General features: G+C 41.8%; 1 protein-coding gene across 3 annotated transcripts in view; it reads left to right on the forward strand.

The window, feature by feature from the left end:
* The window catches only part of dock1 (dedicator of cytokinesis 1), a 472808-nt gene that overhangs the window by 343844 nt on the left and 102897 nt on the right, over positions 1–26067 (forward strand). For all 3 annotated transcript variants that reach the window (XM_068002361.1, XM_068002362.1, XM_068002363.1), the window contains 3 exons: positions 6668–6768; positions 20337–20395; positions 25318–25466. In XM_068002361.1, coding sequence (XP_067858462.1) covers positions 6668–6768; positions 20337–20395; positions 25318–25466 — 309 coding nt within the window. The remainder of the gene's footprint in view (positions 1–6667; positions 6769–20336; positions 20396–25317; positions 25467–26067) is intronic.

The raw sequence follows: 26067 nt of genomic DNA on the forward strand, positions 1-26067 counted from the left end.
TTTCCACTCTCTGGCTGGCTTCACATGGGTACAGGACGCAATTGATTGTACACATGTAGCAATCTGAGGACCTGCACATGAGCCAGGACTGTTCATCAACCAAAAGGGATATCACTCCATCGATGCGCTGCTGGTTTGCGACCTCCAGAAGAGGTTTCTGCAGGTGTGTGCCAAATTCCCTGGCAGCTGCCATGATTCCTTCATTTTGCGCAAATCCAACATCCCAGCCCTCTTCCACACACAAAACAGACTTAAGGGCTGGCTCCTTTTAGACAAGGGATACCCCCTGCAGACGTGGCTCATGACACCTCTGAGAAACCCCACCAGCAACGCACAGCAGCGGTACAACGACAGTCACATCACCACCAGGTCTGCCACTGAACAAGCCATAGGAATGCTGAAGGTGCGCTTCAGGTGCCTGGATCGATCTGGGGATCCCTTCAGTACTCACCGGCGAGGGTATGTAGAATAATAGTTGTGTGTTGCGTCCTGCACAACATGTCTCAACAGGGAGGGTTACAGGTGGATGAGGTCCCATGCGCTTATGAAGCAGCCGCACCTGCCATCAACGTTGAAGAAGATGAGGAGGACGATAGACAACCCATTGGCAGAACAACGGCACACCTGGCTGCTCGTGATGCCAGGGAGTCACTCATATTTGATAGATTCTCAAAAGGAGATCTGCAAAGTGAAGATAGTGAAATGCTCACCTGGAACGACCTCCACCACCAACAACATCAGCCCCCCACCCCCCCACCATTTGCACAAAAGAGTCCTACAGCCACACACACGCCCATTGTAAATGCGCCCATGGGTGGCATCAAGTCTTGCCGTTCATGATGAGAGACATGCAAGGGCACTTTCACGAAAGGGACTCAAGAATGGACAAGATATGGCAGTGGTGGTGACAAGTATGACATTTATTGTGAACTCCTTGAAGGCTCTGGAAGAGAACATACAGCAATATTAAGAATCGTCGCAGAAGTGATGTTGCGATAAGCATCCTGAAGTGTGCATCAGCTCAATTACTGATAACATCAATTCATGTTGTGTGTGAGGGATGTTAAAGTTCTGTCAGCAGACGTTTGCGGGGTTCTAGTCTCTGCATCTCCGATGGCCAGGTATTACTGCGCCTGGCTGAGTTCCAACGCCTCCTCCTCCGCCTCTGTCAGGGCCATTATTTGTGGTGGGCCCCCTCCAGTCCTCTCCCGTGCATTTTGCCCTCTCTTCTGGAAAGGTCAGATGTGTGAGTGAGGGAGGGTGACGGGATTGCTTTAGGTGAGGCTGTCCATGAAAGAGATGCATCAGAGGGTGCCTTTCAGACAGATTCATGACATTGCATCAGGTTTGGGGTGAGTGGGAGTGGTGGGTTCACAAATGGGGGGGTGAGGAAGTCCACAGAAAGTGAACGTAGATTGATAATGCGACTTAAGTGGGTGTGATGAGTGATGTAATGGTGTACGCTTGGCAAGACAGAGTGGGGGTGGGGGGATGATGTGTACCTCAGGATGTAGGTGAATCAGTAACTGTATTCACTTTTCCTGACATGGTTAGGCCATTAAAGCGCTTCCTGCACTGCACCCACCACCTTGGCATGGTGTTCCTGCTGCTCATCTCCTCTGCCATCTCGAGCCAGGCCTTCTTTGTGGCAGAGGCAGGGCACTTCCTTTGACCTTTGTTTTACATTTCTTTAAATTGCTCCTTCTTCAAAATCCATGGTTGCAATGTCCCTTTAAATACTCCAGCTCCCAGCATGTCATTTGGGTGCACAGTACGCCTGCTGCGCAGCTCGGAGACGCAAAACCTGGAAATCACGTTAATGGCCTTCAGTTGAGTCACGATCGCTTGAGAAAACGCACAAAATTTTTTTCCTGGTTTCCGACCCGCGTATTGATTCCGCCGCTACGTTAAAATTTACCCCATGTATCTGCACAGTTCTCTATTAATTTCTTTTGGTATAAAAAATAAACAATTTTTTGTGGTTTTTTTCATGACGAATGAAATTATCATGTGATGTCATTGATTAGGTCTTCAAATAGTGTGTTTAGTAATAAATGAGATTAATAATAAATGCTGAGCTCAATTTGTATAATGGAAACAAACAGGATTTGGCAGACTGCTGCACAAAATTATAAAGGCAGCGCTATTCTTATTGTTATAAGTTAGACTGAGTATATCAAAATCATGGTATTTATTTCTACATTTCACCTGATGCATTTCTTTTTATATCCAAATACAACTAGAAATGGTCTTTTCTGCACAGTACATTGACTGCAAAAATTGCATTACCAGTAAAGATGATGGTACCCTGCTCTCAAACACTTTGAAATCATAAAAGTAAGGAGAAGCTTACTAATGGTGCATGAAAATAACATCAGACTTTTGACCAGAATTTCTGGCAATGTTTAAACTTACTGGTTCTAAATTAATAACACATGGCTGTGTTTGGAATGTATGTGAACTTGTAGAATTTGAGCCAGTAAGCTGTATGCCTGTGAATACAAAGGTTTCAGGACAACTTCCCTGTTTGGTATTTCCCATTTGTTTGCAAGTTCCACCCTCTCCATTGCTTTTGAAAAATGATAAAATAATATATTTTCTCCAGAACATAAAACACCACGCTTTGAGAATTTCACACTATCGTAAACACACTGATTTATTTTTTCCAGTACTGCACACACTGGTAGTCACAAAAACGTATTATCATTAATCAAATTCGGAATCTGCCGAATTTATATTTTTATACAAGAGGTTGAGGTCAAAGCTAGGCATTTGAATAGATGTGCCTGGCCCTCCTTACTGTAGAGAATTTAGCACCTTAACAGGATGTTAAATCTATAAATGAATTACCATAACTTGTATGAGTAAAATGTAGTGGCATCAATCTTGCATTTCTTAGAAATAAATGCCAGTAGTCTTATTGTAGATGATTCACAAGACAATTGTCAAATTGTATCTTGGTAAAGTTCTTTAATAGCAGCAGAATGGAGATGTTCATCCAGAAGTAGATCTTTCTAAGTTCTGGCGGTGTATGATTATGTGACTGCTTTTGTTGCACATTTTGCTAAGCTATAGAATAAGTTAGCTCCAACAACACTCAAGAAGCTCGACACCATCCAAGATAAAGCAGCCCACTTGATTGGCACCCCATCCACCACCCTAAACATTCACTCCCTTCACCACCGGCGCACAGTGGCTGCAGTGTGTACCATCCACAGGATGCACTGCAGCAACTCGCCAAGGCTTCTTCGACAGCACCTAGAAGGACAAGAGCAGCAGACACATGGGAACAACACCACCTGTACGTTCCCCTCCAAGTCACACACCATCCCGACTTGGAAATATATCGCCGTTCCTTCATCGTCGCTGGGTCAAAATCCTGGAACTCCCTTCCTAACAGCACTGTGGGAGAACCGTCACCACACGGACTGCAGCGGTTCAAGAAGGCAGCTCACCACCACCTTCTCAAGGGCAATTAGGGATGGGCAATAAATGCTGGCCTCGCCAGCGACGCCCACATCCCATGAACGAATTAAAAAAAAGTTCATCATGTGACAACTACATATTGAAATTACTGACGAAACTTTGGTGAAAGACTGAGAACTTCCTTATTTGTTGAACCTTCACATGCATCCATTCTCTCCACACAGGAGAACAAGAATCCAGTGATTTGGGCACTCTCGGGCTACAAACTTCAAATAGTTTTTGTTAAAGAATAAGATTGACAAAAGCAAAAGTAAAGTAACAGCAGAAAGATAAATGACAGTGTTTAACTAAAATTGCAAAATTGTTTCAAAATAGCAAAATATCTCAAAACTTCAGTAATTCTTGTATGCTTATACATGAAATCGAACTTTCACTCAGCACTTAGCTCATTTGATGTGTAAATAAAGAGCATCAAATTTTTTTTCATCTCATGTTTCATCCATTGAAAGGAAGTAGCCTTTTATGTATACATATTATGAGTTTAGGCAGTTTTTTTTTCCTTTGGTATAAGACCTGAAGTAAGCTCATTACAGGACAGAGGTTAACAAATTGGTTACTAAGATGTAATTTGGTGCTGCTGTGCACTTGGATGGCCTATAGATGTAGGTCTGAAGAACACCACCACCATTTTTTTCGATATGTTTCCTAACTATACGTGAAGATTTTATAAATGAGAAGAATATTAGATTGTTTACCATAGGTATGCTGTTCTTCATTCTGTGAAAAAAATTCAGTCTCTACATACATTGGCCTGGATTTTTACTCCGAGCCGTGGATGGGGGGGAGGGGAGCATTTCTGGACGGGAAACCCAGAAGTATGGACATCAGGACATCTTTTAAATTTTTTCAGCAGGTTTCCCGCTCGACAGACAGCCAGATCGACAGGCTGGCTGCCTGCCGGACAGGAAAGCAGCCGGAGAGCGGATGCCAGATAAGTCTGACATCGGTGGGGGTTTGAAGCTGGACATCAGATAGGGGGGGTATCCATCATCCTGGGGTGTTGGAGATGTCGGGGGTGTGGGGGGGTGAATAAATCAGGGAGGGCCGGACATCGTTAGGGGGTCGGACATTGGGGTGGGTGGATGGGGTTTGGAGACATCGGGAGTGGCCGTGGATAGATCATGGGGGGTTTGGCCGATCGCACGTGTCGGATCACGGCAGGTGAGCTTGTTGGACCTGGAGGAATCACTCCTGTTCCTCCTGGCCCACAAGCAGTGCAATAAAGGCACACACCTGCTGATCCGGGCCTTCCCGCCTCCTCTTACATGGTGAGAATCAGAAGATCCGAGATTCCTGGCCCTCAGGATTTAAAAATAAAAAGCTATTATAATGGAGGCACGCAGCCTTCTTAAAAGATTTTACCGTTGGAAGCGAGTTGGAGTCGGGTTTCACATTTTCAAAATTTTTACCTTCCCACCTTCCCCCAACCCACCTGTCCTTGGGGGTTAAATTCCCCCCATTGCTTCCACCAGCTTTTCTTTCTGAGCTGGTGTAGCTTAAAGATGTTTTTATTTGGTTTGCTGTTCATTCACTGCTTCTGTTGCTTGGGTCTCAATACTGCTTCCTCTGAGTTAAGAGCGAAGGTGCCTTCCAGTTGAGGCCTCATACGCAGCAAAGTAGTGAAGGATCTGTCTCAGGAGCCACATTTCTTAAAGGGACAGTGTCCAGTATGATTATTTACTGCCATCCTGCCCTGGTGTGATAGCAATTTCCGATTCAGTGTGAAGCTTGAACTATTATCCAAGAGTGAAATACATACTTGCAATGAGAAATATAAAATAGAAGGGCTGATGCTAGTTATACTGTTATGCACTGCAAAATAGTTATCCAGTAATCATCTTAACGTGCCTTGTAGTGCATTTTTGTGAATAGTTTCCATAAAGATAGCATTTATTACATGGCGAGTCAACAGATGCACTGTTTTATAAAAGTAGGGCATCACATCAGGGCCACTGATTTATCACAACTGAATCAAGCCAAAATCCATTTTTATTAAAGGGTATTCTAGAATTTTTGCTGGTGTTTGGGAAATTGAATTCTATGACTCCATTATTTTGTGAAGACTGTAAATTAATGGCCTTTATTTTTTATCCCTTACCAGTTTTAAATCTAAGAATAACAGCTAAATGATTTCATCGCTGAGCCTATTGGAGTTAGGTTTCTGATATTTAGCAGTACTGTGTAGGGGTAATGCAGTTTGGCTGTACTGAGGGTAGTACGAAGCTTTGATAGCACTGGGGGATGGTACTGGACTTTAGGAACATTGGGGGATTGTTCTGGGTTTTGGTCGTATTGGGTTGCTTTGGAAGAACTGAGATGGGGCTGCTGGCATTTAGAAACATGGGAAGGGGGTTCTTTGGTTTGGCATCTTTGTGGTTGAGGATGGACCTCTGGTTTAGTGGAATGGGGATGGAATTTGAGGCTTGGCTCACTGGTAGATTCCTGTTGTCTGAGGAAAGTTCATGGGCTTGACTGCCCGGGGGAGGGGACACCCTAGGTCTGGCAGCATTGGCTTGTTACTTCCTAACAGATCTCTGGAAATGCTAAATTTCCTATTTTGTTTGGAAATAAAAATTGTGCAGTTTCTACAATAGGTTTTAAATTTACAACACCGGTTTTACACCCCGGCATCAAGTTGAAAATCTGCCCCATGTTTCTTGCACTTTGAAGCAAGAAATTGGAGAAATCCCTTTTACCCTCATTCCAGATATTTGATCTACAAATATATTATCTGAACAAGTTAATACTGCTATCAAAAAAAAGGAATGAAGATGCGTCCTTGCTGTTGATTGATAATTTGAGTTTCTCATCAGTTAAATCATGGCTTGTATGCAGAAGTACACTTATCAAATAAAATGGATGTTTAATTGTTTTATGGGATGATACAACACATTACTATTTATAATCCTTTCGGGGTAAAACATGAAATATTCTCACATCATTAGTGCTTCACTCTGGATATTCTCTATTAAAAGTACATTTTAATTATATGGAGACTTGTATACACTGAAGCTAGTTGAGCTTCAGTCACTGTCATAAAAAAGTTGTCAAAACATTATAAATGCGATTCCACAGACGGTAATCCACGAAAGTCAAATAAACATTTGTCATCGTCCACGCTTTTGGTTGACTTGTTGGTTTTATGTTTCTAATTTACTTTCTTTTACTGCCTAATTTACAGTTATGGAACAACTACTTTCACCTGGCTGTTGCTTTTCTCACTCAAGAATCACTTCAGGTAGAGAACTTCTCCAGTGCAAAGCGTGCCAAAATAATCAGCAAGTAAGTGAATAATTCCAATCACATGATAAACAAACTTCTTAGAACATTGTTCATTTTTATGTTTGTGATGAAAATGTTTCCACTTCTTTCGTTTGAACACTTGGGGCTCGATTTTCGCACCCCCGAGCAGGTGCATTCGTGGTGGGGGGGCTCCGAAAATCAGGGATTCCCGGGGCGGGTCCGTAGCCCGGCTCCAACCCGCCCACTTCTGGGTTCCTCAGTGACGCGCTTACATGCGCGCGCAGCCCCCGCATGTGGGCCTCCCGCCGGCAATTAAAGCTGGCGGGATGCCACTTAAAGTAATTAACTAGGTACTTCAGGTCGTTTACAGACCTGATTGACCTGATATTTTAGGAGGGGTGGGATTTTGCAATAAACTGAGACTGTTTCCCGTACTGGGGGAAACACTCCCAGTTGAAACGGACGTGTTGCAGCCACCAGCCTGTGGGAGCTGCAAAGGTCCATTTGACAGGTGGTGGGGGGAGATCCTCACTCATTGCAGGAGGCCACTCTGTCACTTGGGACAAAGTTTGGCCTCCACCACCCTCCTCCTAACACTACAGTTCACCAACATGGAATCTCAACCCCGGTGTGCGGACACATTTACCTACCTTGCGGACCCCCTCAAACGTACATCTTCCGGATGAGGGCCGCCATAGCTGCAGTCGTGACCTCCTAGGAGGACGAACAGCATCACCAGCCTCGCCGTCCATGCCGTCCACCTCTGACACGTGGAGCTCCACAGCACAGTGCTGTGACACATCCACCGGCACAGCAGGAACATAGGAACAGGAGTAGGCCATTCAGCCCCTCGTGCCTGCTCCGCCATTTGATAAGATCATGGCTGATCTGTGATCTAACTCCATATACCCGCCTTTGGCCCATATCCCTTAATACCTTTGGTTGCCAAAAAGCTATCTATCTCAGATTTAAATTTAGCAATTGAGCTAGTATCAATTGCCGTTTGCGGAAGAGAGTTCCAAACTTCTACAACCCTTTGTGTGTAGAAATGTTTTCTAATCTCACTCCTGAAAGGTCTGGCTCTAATTTTTAGACTGTGCCCCTTACTCCTAGAATCCCCAACCAGCGGAAATAGTTTCTCTCTATCCACCCTATCCATTCCCCTTAATATCTTATAAACTTCGATCAGATCATCCCTTACCCTTCGAAACTTCAGAGAATACAACCCCAATTTGTGTAATCTCTCCTCGTAACTTAACCCTTGAAGTCCAGGTATCATTCTAGTAAACCTACGCTGCACTCCCTCCAAGGCCAATATGTCCTTCCGAAGGTGCGATGCCCAGAATGCTCACAGTACTCCAGGTGCGGTCCAACCAGGGTTTTGTATAGCTGCAGCATAACTTCTGCCCCCTTCTACTCTAGTCCTCCAGATATAAAGGCCATCATTCTTTTAGCCTTATTGATTATTTTCTGCACCTGTTCATGACACTTCAGTGATCTGTGTACCTGAACCCCTAGGTCCCTTTGGACATCCACTGTTTTTAACTTTTTACCATTTAGAAAGTACCCTGTTCTATCCTTTTTTGATCCAAAGTGGAGGATCTCACATTTGTCTACATTGAATTCCATTTGCCACAGTTTTGCCCATTCACCTAATCTACCAATATCGCTTTGTAATTTTATGTTTTCATCTACACTGCTTACAATGCCACCAATCTTTGTGTCATCGGCAAACTTAGAAATGAGACTTTCTGTGCCTTCATCTAAGTTAATAAATATTGTGAATAATTGAGGCCCCAAGACAGATCCCTGCGGGACTCCACTAGTCACATCCTGCCAATGTGAGTACTTACCCATCATCCCTACTCTCTGTCGCCTTTCGCTCAGCCAACTTCCTAACCAAGTCCGTACTTTTCCCTCTATTCCATGGGCTTCTATCTTAGCTAACAGTCTCTTATGTGGGACCTTATCAAATGCCTTCTGGAAGTCCATATAAATAACATCCATTGACATTCCCCTGTCCACTACTTTAGTCACCTCTTCAAAAAATTCAGTCAGGTTTGTCAGGCACGACCTACCTTTCACAAATCCATGCTGGCTCTCTCTGATTAACTGAAAATTCTCAAGGTGTTCAGTCACCCTATCCTTAATTATAGACTCCAGCATTTTCCCCACAACAGATGTTAGGCTAACTGGTCTATAATTCCCTGGTTTCCCTCTCTCTCCTTTCTTAAAAAGTGGAGTGACATTGCAATTTTCCAATCTAGAGGGACAGTTCCTGAATCTAGAGAACTTTGAAAGGTTAAAGTTAGGGCATCTACAATGTGCTACTTCCTTTAAAACCCTGAGATGGAAACCATCTGGTCCTGGGGATTTGTCACTCTTTAGTGCTATTATTTTCTTCATTACTGTTGCTTTACTTATGTTAATTTTATCGAGTCCCTGTCCCCGATTCAATATTAGTTTTCTTGGGATTTCCGGCATGCTATCCTCTTTTTCTACTGTAAATACTGACGCAAAGTAATCGTTCAACATATCCGCCAGTTCCCCATTGTCAATGACAATATCCCCACTTTCAGTTTTTAAGGGGCCAACACTGCTCCTGACCACCCTCTTTTTCCTAATATAACTATAAAAGTTCTTCGTATTGGTTTTGATATGCCTTGCAAGTTTCTTTTCATATTCTCTTTCTGTAGCTCTCACTATCTGTTTTGTGACCCTTTGTTGATCTTTGTATCTTTCCCATTCGCCAGGATCTGTGCCATTTTTTGCCTTTTTGTATGCCCTTTCCTTATGTCTTATACTGTCCCTTACCTCTTTAGTTGTCCATGGATTTTTTTTTTGGCAAGTAGAGTTCTTGCCCCTCAGGGGTAAAAACCGATTCTGTATCATGTTAAATGTTTCTTTAGACATTTCCCACTGATCATCAGTCGTTTTACCCATTAACAGATTTGCCCAGTTTACTGTGGACAGTCTCTGTCTCATCCCATTGATGTGGAGATGCCGGTGATGGACTGGGGTTGACAATTGTAAACAATTTTACAACACCAAGTTATAGTCCAGCAATTTTATTTTAAATTCACAAGCTTTCGGAGACTTCCTCCTTCCTCAGGTAAATGTTTCAGGAGCTCCTTGAAGCCTACGCATTTATACATATAGAACAATACATGGTGTTTACAGACTGCCCCTGCAACTGCCCGTTGCCAAGGCAATCACCGTGTTCAGACAGAGAGGTGTCACCTGCAGAACCCCCGAATACACATTCAACAAAAAAACAAACAGGGAAAAAAAACAGAGAAGAAAAACAGAGAGAGGCAGAAACATCCGGAAGGCAGAGAAAGCCAGCAAATGACCCATTATATTAAAAACAGATAACATTTGTTCGCTGGTGGGGTAACGTGTAGCGTGACATGAACCCAAGATCCCGGTTGAGGCCGTCCTCATGGGTGCGGAACTTGGCTATCAATTTCTCCTCGACGATTTTGCGTTGTCGTGTGTCTCGAAGGCCGCCTTGGAGTACGCTTACCCGAAGGTCGGTGGATGAATGTCCATGACTGCTGAAGTGTTCCCCGACTGGGAGGGAACCCTCCTGTTTGGCGATTGTTGCGCGGTGTCCGTTCATCCGTTGTCGCAGCGTCTGCATGGTCTCGCCAATGTACCATGCTCTGGGGCATCCTTTCCTGCAACGTTGTCTACCTCATACGTTGCAGGAAAGGATGCCCCAGAGCATGGTACATTGGCGAGACCATGCAGACGCTGCGACAACGGATGAACGGACACCGCGCAACAATCGCCAAACAGGAGGGTTCCCTCCCAGTCGGGGAACACTTCAGCAGTCATGGACATTCATCCACCGACCTTCGGGTAAGCGTACTCCAAGGCGGCCTTCGAGACACACGACAACGCAAAATCGTCGAGCAGAAATTGATAGCCAAGTTCCGCACCCATGAGGACGGCCTCAACCGGGATCTTGGGTTCATGTCACGCTACACGTTACCCCACCAGCGAACAAATGTTATCTGTTTTTAATATAATGGGTCATTTGCTGGCTCTCTCTGCCTTCCGGATGTTTCTGCCTCTCTCTTTTTTTTCTCTGTTTTTTTTTCCCTGTTTGTTTTTTTGTTGAATGTGTATTCGGGGGTTCTGCAGGTGACACCTCTCTGTCTGAACACGGAGATTGCCTTGGCAACGGGCAGTTGCAGGGGCAGTCTGTAAACACCATGTATTGTTCTATATGTATAAATGCGTAGGCTTCAAGGAGCTCCTGAAACATTTACCTGAGGAAGGAGGAAGTCTCCGAAAGCTTGTGAATTTAAAATAAAATTGCTGGACTATAACTTGGTGTTGTAAAATTGTTTACAATTGTCATCCCATTGAAGTCGGCCTTACCCAAGTCTAGAATCTTAGCAGCTGACTCACTTTTTTCTCTTTCAAACACTACATTGAACTCGATCATGTTATGATCGCTATTGGATAGATGTTCGCGTACAGTTAAGCTGTTAACTAAATCTGGTTCATTACTCATTACTAAATCAAGTATGGCTTGCCCCCTTGTTGCCTCTAGGACATACTGCTGTAGAAAATTGTCCTGGACACACTCAAGAAATTCACTACCTTTCTGACAGTTGCTCGTCTGCTTTTCCCAATCTATGTGAAGGTTAAAGTCCTCCATTAAGACCACTATGCCTTTGTTACATGCTTGTCTAATCTCTGCATTTATACAATCTAGCACTTCAGAGCTGCTGCCAGGGGTCCTATACACAATTCCCACTATAGTCTTAGATCCTTTCCTATTTCTCAATTCAACCCATAAGGTCTTTGTTGGCTGCTTACCTCTCGTTATATCCTCCTTTATCATTGAAGTGATTTCATCTCTAATTACTAAGGCTACTCCTCCCCCTCTTCCATTTTCCCTATCTCTTCTGTAGACCTTATAACCCGGTATATTTAGTTCTCAATCCTGACCATCCTGCAGCCATGTCTCATTAATAGCTATCATGTCATACCCTTCAATTTGAATTTGAACCTGTAGTTCATTTAATTTATTCCTTATACTCCGTGCATTTGTATATAGAACTCTTAGTTGGGCCACACACCCTAGCCTGACCTTCAGCTTTGATGCTGGGTTAATCTAACTTACGCCTTCTAGTTTTCATTTTATCTGTAGTGTCTAAAGTACACTTTCTTTCTGCTGCTCTACGCTTTTCCCTTTCACTTGTTCTTGAACAACTGTTTGTACTATTTGTATTGTAAATTTCCCCTGCGTCTTCCCCTCTCTTGCTGCTCTCAACTTTACTCCCTTCTGACTCCCCGCTCAGGTTCCCATCCCCGTGCCACTCTAGTTTAAACCTTCCCCAACAGTACTAGCAAACACCCCCGCGAGGACATTGGTCCCGGTCCTGCTCGGGTGTAACCCGTCCCGCTTGTACAGGTCCCACCTTCCCCAGAACTGATCCCAATGTCCCGGGCATCTAAATCATCCTTGCAGCCATGCATTCATCCGGTCTATTCTCCTGTTCCTATACTCACTAGCACATGGCACTGGTAGTAACCCTGTGATCACTTCCTTTGAAGTCCTGCTTTTTGATTTATCTCCTAACTCCTTAAATTCACCTTGCAGGACCTCATCCCTTTTTTTTACCTATGGACCACGACTACTGGCTGTTCACCATCCCCCTCCAGAATGTCCTGCAGCTGCTCCGCAACAACCTTGACCCTAGCAGCTGGGAGGCAACATATCATCCTGGAGTAACGTTTGCGGCCACAGAAATGCCTATCTGTTCCCCTTACAATTGAATCCCCTATCGCTGTAGCCCTGCCACTCTTCTTCCTCCCCTCCTGTGCAGCAGAGCCACCCGTGGTGCCACGAACTTGGCTCTTGCTGCTTTCCCCTGATAAGCCATCTCCCCCAACAGTATCCAAAGCGGTATATCTGTTTGAGAGGGAGATGTCACCAGGGGACTCCTGCTCTACCTGCCTAGTCCTTTTATTCTGCCTGGCGGTCACCCATTTCCTTTCTGCCTGTGTAATCTTTACCTGCGGTGTGACCACCTCACTGCACGTGCTATCCATGAGGAGGGAGGGCAACCACAGAGAGAGATGCGTCGCAGAAGGCACTACCCTCGCCACAGGGTCTACAGACCGAGGCTCAGCTTCCTGGACCTCTCTGAGGAGCATTGCATAAGGAGGCTCAGAGTCAGTCACCAGGTAGTCACGGACATCTGCAGCCTCCTTAATGACGAGCTGCTCCCGGATGGACCGTGCAGCATCTCCTTACCTGTCGCTGTCAAAGTCACCACTGCCCTCAACTTCTTCGCCTTCCGCTCCTTCCAGGATGTCACCGGGGACGTCACCGGGTCTCTCAGTCATCTGCACACAAGTGCATAAGGCAGGTCAGCGACGGCTTGTTCTGCAGGGCCTCGCACTATATCAGCTTCCTCATGGATGACCTCAGCCAGATGGAGAGGGCAGTGGGATTCCACGCTGTGGCTGGCTTCCCACGGGTGCAGGGTGTAATCGATTGCACCCATATAGCAATACGAGCACCTCCACACGAGCCAGGACTGTTGTCAACAGGAAGGGCTATCACTCCATGAACACAGCTCATTTGTGACCACTGCAAGAGATTCCTTCACGTGTGCGCCAGATACCTCTTGACATTGCAAATGTAAATCAACCTACAATAGTAACATTATTACAACATTGTGAGAGAAAAATAGAGTTCGTTATTTTTCAGAGAAAAAAATATCTCCCCTTTAGGGGTGAGTATCCTTTCATATGCTACTGCCAGTCAGTTTTTGCGATAGGCAGCTAGTCAGCTTACAGGCCTGAGTCCCTGCACACATTTTCCATGTGCAGCTATTTGGGCGCAAGCCTTACATTGCAAAGTCCAACATGGGCCTTACTATGGATGCCGGTGCACCGGAGTCACAGGCATGCAAATTTTAAGAAGATCACAAAATCAGTGCTTAATTGTGTTTTCTTCGACCCGCTATTTCTCTCTGTAGCGCACGTTACTTCAGGTTTCTGCTGCCTTTACAGAAAATAAAGGATTTCCGTGGCTTCTTAAAATAGTCAGACCTGAACCTGCGCAGACATAGAAATGAGATGGGAGGGGACGTTTGCAGACCTACTGTCTCAGTTTCGCCTCAAAGCGACAGCGGGTCACCCAAAGTTGCTAGTGTTTGGCCTTGGCCTGCGATCCGTTAGTGGGGGAGAGGGATCATATTTTAATTTTGGCATTTGTAGCCTCCCCACAGATCTTCAAGCCTGTTGAAGAACAGCAGCCAGAAGGTCCTGGGGCTGGCAGCCAGTCCCTCAACTATCTGCAGCCCTTCTGGGGGACGGGAGGGGGCTGCGCTGGGGGTGCAACCGGGTCACGCAAATGACCCAGGCCACCAAACTCGTGTGCTCTGAGATCTGGACAGCGCCTGGGCAAAGGGTGAGACGTAATATCAGAGCCTTTAAGGCTTTATATTGGTAGAGAAAAGGCTGTACTAGCTCCTGAATACTAAAATGTAGTGAAATTAATTCAGGTCTTGACAATCCAGCATATTCGTTTGATTCTATCTTCAAGTACCAAAATGAAATAAAAAGCATTTTTACCTTTAAATTCATATTTGATGTCATAGATGCATTATGGGATATTCTCGTAAATTAGTTTCTTTTACTGCTGCTAAATTCCAGTATTGTACCACAAAGCTGTACCACAAAAGGCACTACATATCCTATAATCGGTTTACTGTCGGTTTGGAACGATTCTTGAACTATTCTGATTTTGTCAGTTCAGTCAAAGCTGTCAGAGGGAAAATAAGGTCTTATTACTTTTAGTCCCAAACAAAGGCTTAATTATCTCAGTGAATATGTGTTGTGAATATGTAGCGATAAGGGAGGACTCATTTTAAATGGCTAGTTACATACGCTTGGTATGAGCTCCAGTAAACATTACCTCCCGCTGCAGATAGATTTCAAAACTTAGTGGGGAAGAGGAATATTTTTTTTAGTTTTGGCATTTGGATTTTTTTTCTAGTGTTCTGCCCTTTCTATCTCACCTTTCCTGAATGTGATAACTCGTGCAAGACACCTTGCTTGATGAGTGAGTCCAGACTGAGTGTTGGTACAGACTTTGACAATGGTGGGGATCTTTAGATATGATTGGATAGTGACCAGCAGCTGAAACCTAACTGAGGCAAAGTAATGCTCACCACTGTTCCAGCTGAGAGCATCTAACTTAGGACTAACAAAAAAATCATAGCATACTTTTGAAAATTCAGTGAAATTTTTCTGCAACGTTTTACTTCATTGTACTGGATTTAAGAATTGTATGCTTTTAATTAACTGCTGACACTTGGGGGAGGAAATTCAACTTCAGTAATTGGAATTCAGTCCACAAGTCACATACCAGTTTTGCTATAGTGAAATCAAGACAAATGAAGGAATTGCGAGAAATAACTGATAGCTTGCATTTATTCCAAGCAGCATTTCGCACATGGGGGACACAAATGCATTGAAGATATGAGTTACTATATTAAAACACAATATGTAATATGTTCTGACAGTTAAACTGGCTGAGCCTTTTCTTTTTCTTAATAGGAAAATAGGTTTCAATATGTAACAAGATTTAATCAAAAGACACAAAGTTCAGTAGACTTATACAGCAGTTGATTTGACTGGACAGGAAACTATGGAAGTTGATTTAATAGATTTCATGTCTGTTGACCTAAATTTTTGTACATATGTTGACAGCTGTCTTCTGCTATTTTTGTTCAGCGATGAACAATTGTACTCTTCATTCATGCTGGCACACAGATGATGTCTCATTAAGCTTGGAAGAATATCTGTTTTCCTTGTCTGACAACTTCTAATAGATTAAAAATGGATTTTGTTATCGTACAAACCCATAGGGCATTAACCCTTTTCAGTTGAAGATGTACTTGTCTATGAAACTATTGTGCCACCAAGGCTGACTGAGTTATAATTGGTAACTATCTGATACCTCATGGTTCAGCATTATCCTAATAAAATACAAGTTATTACAAAAACAAAAACTTTATTCCTCAAATGATCAATATCTAGCATGCAAAATTTGTCCTCTGGACCTGTTGGCAATAGACTTGATATTTCTAGTTTTCTGCTGGTTTTTATTTGTAAACAAAGTTAATGCAGGAAAGTTGATTTTAATAAAAGCTAATCTTTTCCATGTGAAGTTCGTACATAATGACATTGATGTGCATACTCAACCCTATTGATTTGCCAGTATGTTAATGTTTTGGGTACTAGATGTCCCTTCTGGTAAGTGAAGTAGGCAAAAGTGGGGAGTATTTCCTGTTATTTCGCAGGACTTTTAAACTGATTTTAAATCATTTTGCAGTAGTAGCTACCATAATATCTAAAAGATCTCCTACAAAGTACATACTTAAGCTCTTCCGATGGCCTAGTGGGTAAACGCACTACCAAGTGCTATTGTAATATAAAGCCCTAAATACCAGAAGGTCCCAGGTTTGATTTCTGGTTCATACTAAGGTAGTTGATCTTAGTTGGAGTGCAACAACTGGCCTTAGTGCCTCTAGGAAAAGGAGCAGAAAATCAGCCAGGTTCCCACCATCTGCTGAAAGTGGAGATCTGGTGAGAACAGGATTGGGCTCAGTTGTGATGCTTTCCATATTCAAGTATATGCTGACATTCTAGCACAAATTTTAAGGTGGGCCGAGCGGCAAGCCTGAGACCGACAGGGCAAACGGCAAGCTCGCTCCGTTCGCCGACATGAGGCCCGAGCCGTTTTAACTCCCAGGATGTTTTTGAATAGACCAAGCCTAATTCCCACCCGAACCCAGCGTCAGTGGGTGTCAAGCTAGCAGGTGAGAGTCAAGCAAACGTGGCAGGAGGCCTTAGCCATGGGAATGGTCGCAGGCAAGTTAAGTGAAGTGGGCGGGGTTCAGTTGCAATTGCTGGACGCCCGGGGCAGGGGCTGCCCAGGATTCCTTGTGGGGCCTAGAAGAACACTCCTGCTCCTCCTGGCACCCAAGAAACCTTTTAAAAAAAAACTAACGTTTTCGGCCATGTTCTGGACCAACTCATCCTCAGCGCTGGGTTTCCCCGGCAAGACTGCCACCAGGCGCCAACCTTGCTGCTGCCAGTTAAAATGTGGTTGGGATCTGAATGACGCCATGAGACCCCTTGGGGCAAGGGCCTCACACGCTGCCCGAAACACGCCTGTTAAAATTGTAATGGACATGTGCGCACTGTAGCTCCGATGAGTGCCATGTTGCCGATATTTTAACCCTGCCCCATCCAGTGCGGAATTTCTACGTCCAGGCTTATACATTTATAGAATGGCCACTGCAGTGAGGTACCAGAGGATTGTTGGTACCTGTGGAACTGTAACTTAACAACAGCCGGCACTTTCAGGAGAGATGGGGAGTAACTGAAAAACACTGATTCCTGGAAGGAAGAAAAACATATGAATGGAGCTGTCTGGCCATGAGAAAGATTGAATAAATGATAATCAGTTGCATAGTAAATATAGATATCTATTGCATAAAGTTCTGACAATGCATTTCAGGAAACAAAATAATACTGTCTCAATGCTTAGCAATCATTTCAACTTTGAATTAAGTCACGGTGACACATGCAAAGGTCAATTCTTCGAAGCATCTCAAAGTTGTCTATCCCTTGCTTTATACCATCTTTGAGTTGTATCGAAGACCATTCTATGTTGTACTTAATTCACAAGTGATGCTGCCTTGCTTTGTATTTGTGTAAACATTTTCTTAAAGGTTTTATGTAGAAAACATAGCAGACAAAGTGGAAAGAGCAGTGCTATTTTGTATATAATCTGTATATTTAAACTGCTATATATTATAATATGATGGCTTTGTGTTATAAATACATGTTAGTAGAAGTGGATATTTTTGTGTTTTGATATCTTAACTGTTGTAGCGGTTTATGCTAGTAATGGATGCTTCTTTGCCAATGTGTCCAATTCCAAGGGGCTTAAAATCTTTGCTTGTGTAGCTATGAATTACATATAATGCAGTTTGATAGCCATGAATGATCCTTCTTCATGGTATGTGTTTCCTTGCCAGTGAACAGTCATTCCTCAGGACATCTCAAGGGCAAATTGAACCATGTGTCACCTTCATTCAGCCCAGCTTTGATTTGTTTTCACAGCTTCCTCCTATCCACTATATGTAGCTTTTCTTTAACCATTCTCCACATGTGGGATGGAGGTAGAGCTTGGGGTGGCTGCCAATTGCAGCGGTAGTGAATGCGAAGTTTGTCTTGCTCTGCACAAATGTAAAACATCAAGTTAGGTTACAATAGAGGCAAGAGCCGATTTTCCTAACCCTTGCTTCTGGGGATCACCCATTTCCTGGGTGCAAAGGTTAGGAAACAGGGACAGAAACCTGTTTCATCAGTCTCTGCTCCTTTTACATTTCTTCGAGATTTTGGGGCTTTCTTGAGGGGGGCGGATGTGCCTGCAGTAGGCACAGGCCCAGCATTAGTATGCAAAAGAGATGGGGGGAGATATTTCCAGCCCAAATTTGCTGGTGCAAGGCACAGCCAGGAGGTGGGCCTGAGCCAGAGGTGCCCCTGGACAGGAAATGGTGACACTTCTGGGCCTGGACAGGCACAATGTGCTGCTTCTGTACAATCCCAGGGCAGAAGGTGACCCAGGAAAATTGACCTCACAGTGTATAGAATATTGTTTAACACTCCTAATGCAGTGTCCCAGTTCTATTTGTACCAACATAATATTTAAACAAAGTTGAGAAAAGGCGACTGCAGTTGCAATGCAAACTTGGATTGTTGTTGAGCGGAAGAAGGCAGAGATTTATGTGTGCATAATCAAATTACTTTCTAGCCTCCAATTGCCAGTGAAATTTTTGATAGTAAAGAGCTGACAGAAAAGTTCTTTCTATTTATTAGAAATGTAAAGATGGTGCGGAGGGCCACCCAGGTTCCTTTTACAAGTTTTAAATGTTACAAAGCAATATCTAGTGCTGGTAGTGCAAGATTGTTTTTTTCAGGTGAGCTTGCAACACTCCCAAATGGTTATACTATTGTATGTGCAATGTACTGCTGTGCTGCACCAGGTCAAATGTGATGCATGGAGTATGAAAAGATTGTGAGTGATGAATCTAATAATTGGTAACAATGGTTTTGTTATTAAGACTTTGAACTTCCTGGGGATTGCTTTATTAATCACTTTTTTAATGCATATTAGTAATGCAATCAAAACATTTTTGTAATTTTTATGTTAATTAAGTGCAGAACTCTATAAAATAGCTCAGTTAATTGGGACTGAGATGAAAGCTGAATTCAACTTTTGAACATCCCTTAGAAACCTCTTTAAATGTTTTAGTAGTTAAACCTTGCATTTTATATTTTTTTATTACTGTATGCTATTCTCTTAAGATAGAGTATTTAGATAACCAGAAATGATGTGAATAAATGTGGAAATGGGATCAAAAATGAGGCTGTTATTAACTGTTGGTTAATTATTTTTTAAAAATTCAGAACTTAATAACAAACAAAACTCCCAAGGGATTCAAAGATCATGTGCAAAGGTTTATTATTTGTAATTATTTTAATCAAATAAAAGGTTACCTTTCAGAAATTAATTCCCAGCCATTTTTTTACTATCTTGTTTTGTGCTTATCAAGGTGATGAATGTTAGAACTGGGAAGTGGAGCATTTTCCACTTCAGGTGCCCACTATGAGAATCAAGCACTCCCACATCGGATGTAATAGTTAGTTGCAAAGGAAAGCTCTTTCTATTCTACCCCAACAATGTACTTAAACCTACCCTTAAGAGACTGCCTGCTACTGCATCAGTGTGACATTTAATCTGTTTCTCACACCCACGATGGCCAGTAGGAACTGCATGGAGACTACATAAACATATTTCACTTGGAATCCTTATTGTTTGTAGGCTAAGATGATTTTCATCACAGCAGTTTGTGTTTGGGTGGAACTCAGGTGCCAGAGGGGAGTGTCTAGTCCACTGTATGCTCCACCCTCCCCCTTTCCCCAAATTCTAACCACTATTGTTTGGCAACCAAAAGTGATTTTTTTTTTTAAAGTAATTTTTAAAAACAAAATAAGGTGGCCTCCTATAACAATTGCCAAAACTGCAGCCAAAAATAAAAAACAAAAATAGAAAATGCTGGAAACGCTCAGCAGGTCAGTCAGCATCTATGAAGAGAACAATCAAGTTAACATTTCAGCTATGGTCCCTATGTCAGAACGGGACGATATTACAGATGAACAGCATTTAAAAAGCAACTGGAATTGGAATTGGACGGTCATTTTGTGGGTTTTGCCTTTCCCCACCCCCTTTCTCTGTTTTTAAATGCTGTTCATCTGTAATATCGTTCAGTTCCAAGGAAGGGTTTATTGCTGAAACGTCAAATGATTTGTGCTCTCTCAACAGATACTGTCTGACCTGCTGTGTGTCTGCAGCGTTCTCTGATATGGGATCTTGCTATGTGCATTTTGGCTGCCACATTTTTTCTTGCTTGGCAACAATTAGCTCTGTATTGAGACAAGCAAAATATTAAAGATGCCAAGATAAGTTTGTGTTAATTATTTTATTTTTTTCTCAGATATGGTGATATGAGGAGACAAATCGGATTTGAGATCAGGGACATGTGGTATAACCTTGGTAAGTTGTGCCTTTGAATAAATATGTAGGTCAATGTTTTTTGAAGCAAGGAAATTAATACACTTTCTCTTTTAGCTCTTCATCCTTGTCAGGCTAACAGTTAACACAACAGTTGTTTAAAGTGGCTATTAATTTGGTGTGGGCAAATTAAAAAGAAAAAAGAAAGATATAGCATTAACATAGTGCCTCATACGTCCTTAGGATGTCCCAAAATGTTTCACAGTCTTCGAAATGTAGACAATCATTTTGTAGGCAAACGCAACAACCAATTTATGTGCAGCAAGGTCCTGTAAAAAGCAGTGAGATAAATGACCAGTTAATCTATTTTGTTGTTGTTAGTTGAGGGATAAATGTTGTCCAGGACACCAGGAGAACTCCCCCATTCTTCTTTGAAAAAGTGCAAACCTGAACAATACTGCACTCTCTCATTCCTGTGCTACCATTGAGACTGACGCTGGCAGAAACATTTAAAGATATTTTTTCTTCTCCATCCTTTTATCTGTCAGTATATTCCTCCTAAAGTTGTTGACTAAGGATCATTAAAGTCGTTTTTTATTGTTGATTTAAAAACCTCTTTTCAAGTGTTTTACAGGTTCTATTTTTAACCATCAAAACCAGGAGACAATCAAGGGAAAAAAATCTGACACCAAAAAACCTGGAGAAAATCTGTAAAAATCAGTTTTTATTTGGAACGACAGTATAATATACGACACCCAGAAACATACATCAATACCCACAAGATAACATTAGCTACCACCCCCCAAAATAACCCTAGCATGCCCATAAAATAACCTACATGCATGAGAAGAGTTTGATTGATCCTGGACTTCTAGTCATAACAAAAGTATGGATAAGGGTTTCAGCAGCAGTGAGAGTGATGTAAGGATGGAGAGGCAAGGTACAATGCGGAATCTGGGAGGAAGCAGTCTTGATGATGGATAGGATATGCTCAGCAGGACAAGGGATAGAATGATTTATTATTATCAAGACACACTTCAGAGATTATCTGGTTGGTGCAGTAGCCTGTTCTTTCATTGAGGGCCTGGATTCAAATCTAGACAATGCGAGTGTGATAAAAGTTTCCTCTTTCTGATAGTTCCACAATACCAGCAGAAAAATACATTGTGCATTACATAGTCTTGTCTTTATAAAACGGTGTATCATCCAACTGCGAATAATCCTACGAGAGATTCAATGCTCTAGTGTCAAATTTCCTTTGTCTCAAATTTCATATTTGTAAAACAGCAACAAATTAACTCTGTATCCATGAGTAAAATATACCAACAAAAAAAACAAAAATGAACCATTCACATCATTCAAAAAATTATTTCTGCACCTACACTGGGGAGGTGAAACACTAATTATTTATTTTCCAGGAACCAATGAAAAACCACTTGCTTCACTGTTTCTGGGCAAAAGTGTATTACATTTCTTTCCAAATTCAAGATCTGCACCGTTCCTCTATTTCCATACTCCAGCAGTCCTTCATAACAACAACATTACCTGGGATTCACCATGAACAACACCAGGAGGAAACAAAAACAGTGCCACATATTAGAGGCTATGATAATTCTTGATGTTCATTTCTAGCTGGAGGAGGAAGAGAAGGATCTGTGGAGGCATGAAAACCAGGTGCAAGAGCCCTGTCATCACTGGGCTACGACAGCATTATCGGCCCCTTGAGTTTTTACTTTGTACCAACTTAGGAAGTGTAAATCTAAATTTGAGGTCCAAACTGGAACAGAGTGAAGTGGAGTGAGACTCCCTCCTCTACAAAATTTTACTCTAAGTTCAGGTTGTGCCATAACTCTCAATTCAGGCTGCATTTACACTATAAGTGCAATGTCAGTCCAAAGTGAAGCAAGCAGACTTTATGAGATTGTTTGATTATACGACTGGATAATATGGGATATTACATGCAAGGGACTTTTTACTTTTCATTTCACAAATAAAGCAAGCACATGTATCTCACAGGTGTGAAGGGGAACAGTTCAGATTTCTGGCTTGCAAGCCAAATTTTTTTTGAAGTTTTTTATTAGAAGGGAAATTCTTAATGATAGAATGTCATTAGTCAGGTACTCTATGCTGCAAAAATGTTTTTGATAGAGATTACTAATGGATATTTGTTGAATAACGAGGGTTATTTCAAAAATGAGCTATGGTGTATATATTTCAGAAATGTAAAAATATCCTTGATAATTATTCATGTTCTGTGTAACATTCTTGTATGTCATGCTTTGTGAGATGTAATTCTTTTCCAAAAAAGGATATTTAAATCCATAATAATTGCTAGCAAAATTTGGACGCACAAGTTCTTGGTGGTATGTAAATGCTGATGTCTTATATGATTGTGAAATGCTAACAGCGTGTTGTCACCCAGTGAAAATAAGGTTCAGAAATCTAAATTACAAAAGCTTGTTAATAGCAATCTCTTACAGTATTCTTCAACAGTTGAAACAGCTGTTATGCGACTAAATTTGGCATGCAGTGCTCATTAGTTATTTTTCGAAAGCTGTTGATATGCAATACAGGATGGAATTTACAAGATTTTGAAGCAAATGCCAGCAGGCTTTCTTCTGATCTTTTGGGTCGTGCTCCAGGTAGCGTTGAAATTATTGAAAATCGTGAAGAAACTCCTTGGTTTGAGTGCTTTTAAGCAATATGTTATGGTCAAGATCATGGTGTTGAAAAACATAAGGGGAGAATGTTATCTGCAGTAACTCCTCTGTGCAAAAATTCCAATCTGCAAACTAACTTAAAACAACAAATATATTGGCAGAAAATAAAATAAGGAATTTAAAATTGTTATTTGGACCATCAAGCCTCTTAAAGTTTCAAATCTGTTATGGTCCCTATACAACCTTCCCAATGTCTTAGAGGTGGTGAGCAATGACAGGCAAAACCTCCAAGGAGATGAACATCTCCCAGCTCTCAAAGGCAATCTAGTGGAACTCCAGGTTATCAATCCAACCCCACAACCCATCATTCAACAGTGATTATTTACATTCCACAGACGACACACAGAACAGAAAGTACGCCTTTCTGTAGACAATTTCATCATCATCAAAGGCTACAGCCTTTAATCCATCTTAATCACCCATTTATCCATTTTTTAAAAGGAATTAATTGATGCTTTTGCTAGGGGCTTATTCCACATATCTTCTAGTCTTGTTCAAGATTTGTTAATTTTGCAAATCCCACAAGTTAGGAGATGTTTTTGCGTGTGTTTTTTTTCTCCTACAACCTTCACATGGAAGGCTGTAGTTTAAAGCTTTGATTTTGCAAAGCACCACAAGGGCCATGCAGGAATCTAGTGCAGTCAAGAATTTGGGGCTGTAACCACATACATCCAATTCACAGTGCATCCAATTGCTAACCACGATTTCAGGGGCGTGTGTGACCCTTTTCATATTGAATAATTATTCAAATATGGTCCCAGTGAGGGACTGCTCGTTACGTGTTGCTCGCTCATTTTAAATGGGTACATTTCCTGGGGCCTAGCCTGCTCAAGTTCCCTCCTTGCAGCTTGCATCTGAGCTTTTACTGGAAGATGATCTTCAGCCCCAAATAGGGACACCCTCATTTGGTGCACTGTCCACAGCAGGACTTGGAGCTCTTCAGCGTAAAATGGAGCAATGTGGCTCACATGCTTTTGTGTAACACTGTGGTCAGTTTCTTCACTTTTAAAAGCTGCTGCCTCAGTGGATTTTCTAATCGCCAGCCAAGTGAGCTACATGATAAAATCTCTGGGCAAGCTTTTCCTGTGCCTGTAGTCTATTCGGAAGGGACCAAGATCACCGTCTCTACTGCAGGCGCAAGCAGGCCTGTGCGTTGAATCAGCTCAACCCCATCTTTGGAAAATTGGAGCTTAAATTCTTTTAAATGGTGATAATGTCAAAGAAATTACTGTCTTTCCCTTTTAATTAATTTTCCATTATTAAGCTCTGCAACTCCTCCATACCAGTTCCCACATATGATGCCATTATCAATGATAGTATTGTACCACTTAAATCCTAACAATTAACAGAAATAGACAAAAGTGCTAAAAGTAATAATAATTTGATATAAGGCCTGGTGCCAATTGTTGGAGTGGAGCTGACTCGAGCATTTCAGATCTCTACCTTTAGTGGGTCTCAGTGGAGTTAACACAGTCAGAAAGAACCCTTTGGATATGGCAGCTCTATCCTAGGATTAGTGTAAGTACTGTGCTTATACTACCAAATGCAAAATTGCAGCATAAAAATCTTAGTATGACAAGGTGAAATGGAGGACAAAGGAGTGCTAAGTCCTTAACTGTTAAGAATTGGCCCTCCGCTAAAATGCAAATAATTTTGGAAGTCATTCACTGCTGGTTTAAAAGTGCATAACCTTTTTTTAAAAAAAAATTGTGTTAAATGCAGCATCTCTGTCTGTTGTGCCTAATCCGCTTTGGGAGTTGGCAATTCCATTAGTGCTCTGGTTTGCAAGAGAAAATACACAGTGGGTTTCCTTAAAATCCTTCTACAGTAGCCAGCCACAACCTATTTTTGCATCATCTTTGTACCCTTATATTTAGCATAGATAGAGCAGTAAGATAACGAGCATATTACTGTCACACTGGAGATATGCATTGTGGGCATGGCAACACAGTAATAGGAGATTGTAAAAGTGGCACAAGTCAGCGAGGCAATAGATTAATACCAAAATAAGTTCAGAAAAGTGGAAATTGATAGGTTAAGTTTCAAATTATGTTGATTTATGTTAGCTAAAACTGCTGTATTGCCTTTATTTCCTTGTTTTATTAATTGCTAGTGATCAAGGAGGAAATTATAATAATAATGCATAACACATTTTGTAAGTTTGCTTGATTATGTACTATAGCTATAGTTTCTTTCTTGATAAAAACACGATTCTTTGTATTTATGAGCAATTTTTCCTTAAAGGCCAGCACAAAATCAAATTTATCCCAGAAATGGTCGGTCCTATCTTGGAGATGACTCTTATTCCAGAAACTGAACTGAGAAAAGCCACAATTGCAATATTCTTTGACATGATGCAATGTGAATTTCACTCGACAAGAAGTTTCCAAATGGTAAGTGAATTCAAGAACATACTGAAATCCACATGGCTGTGAGTTAATTGCATTACATATCTGGAATTAAAATTTACAACTGCAAAGAAACATTATTTTCACTTTTGTATTTACTGTATAGTAGTTTATTCAGTGACGGTTAATGTTATTTTCAGAGTTACCCATATTGATATTTCATGATGATTCAGCGATATGTGTATGTAGGTGAATACAACTAGTGTGTGTAGTGTTCCAGTGATGGCACAAGAGCAGTCGAAGGGACTACAGATCCTATAGTGTATTGCTGGCACAGATGTTGGTCTTGTTCTTTATGGAGTATTCAGCAACTTTTAAAACATGTAAACTTGTAATCAAGATAAAATATAGACTAAGCAGGTGCTATTTGGTTTTTCATTTTTGATAGATTTATTTCGCTCACATATGTGGCACTCGTAAATCAGATATTTCACAAATTTAAAATCTAGTAAAGCAACACTGTCAAAGTACATTTATTAATTAGGGTACATTTTTAAAATAAATTAGCAGATCTCCTGTAGCTTTCCTTGTGGTGAGTAGTAGAATATACTGTTGTATAGATATAGAGGTGTTATCAACAAAGTGT

The sequence above is a fragment of the Heptranchias perlo genome, chromosome 21 (genome assembly GCF_035084215.1).
Source record: "Heptranchias perlo isolate sHepPer1 chromosome 21, sHepPer1.hap1, whole genome shotgun sequence".
NCBI classification, from domain to species: domain Eukaryota; kingdom Metazoa; phylum Chordata; class Chondrichthyes; order Hexanchiformes; family Hexanchidae; genus Heptranchias; species Heptranchias perlo.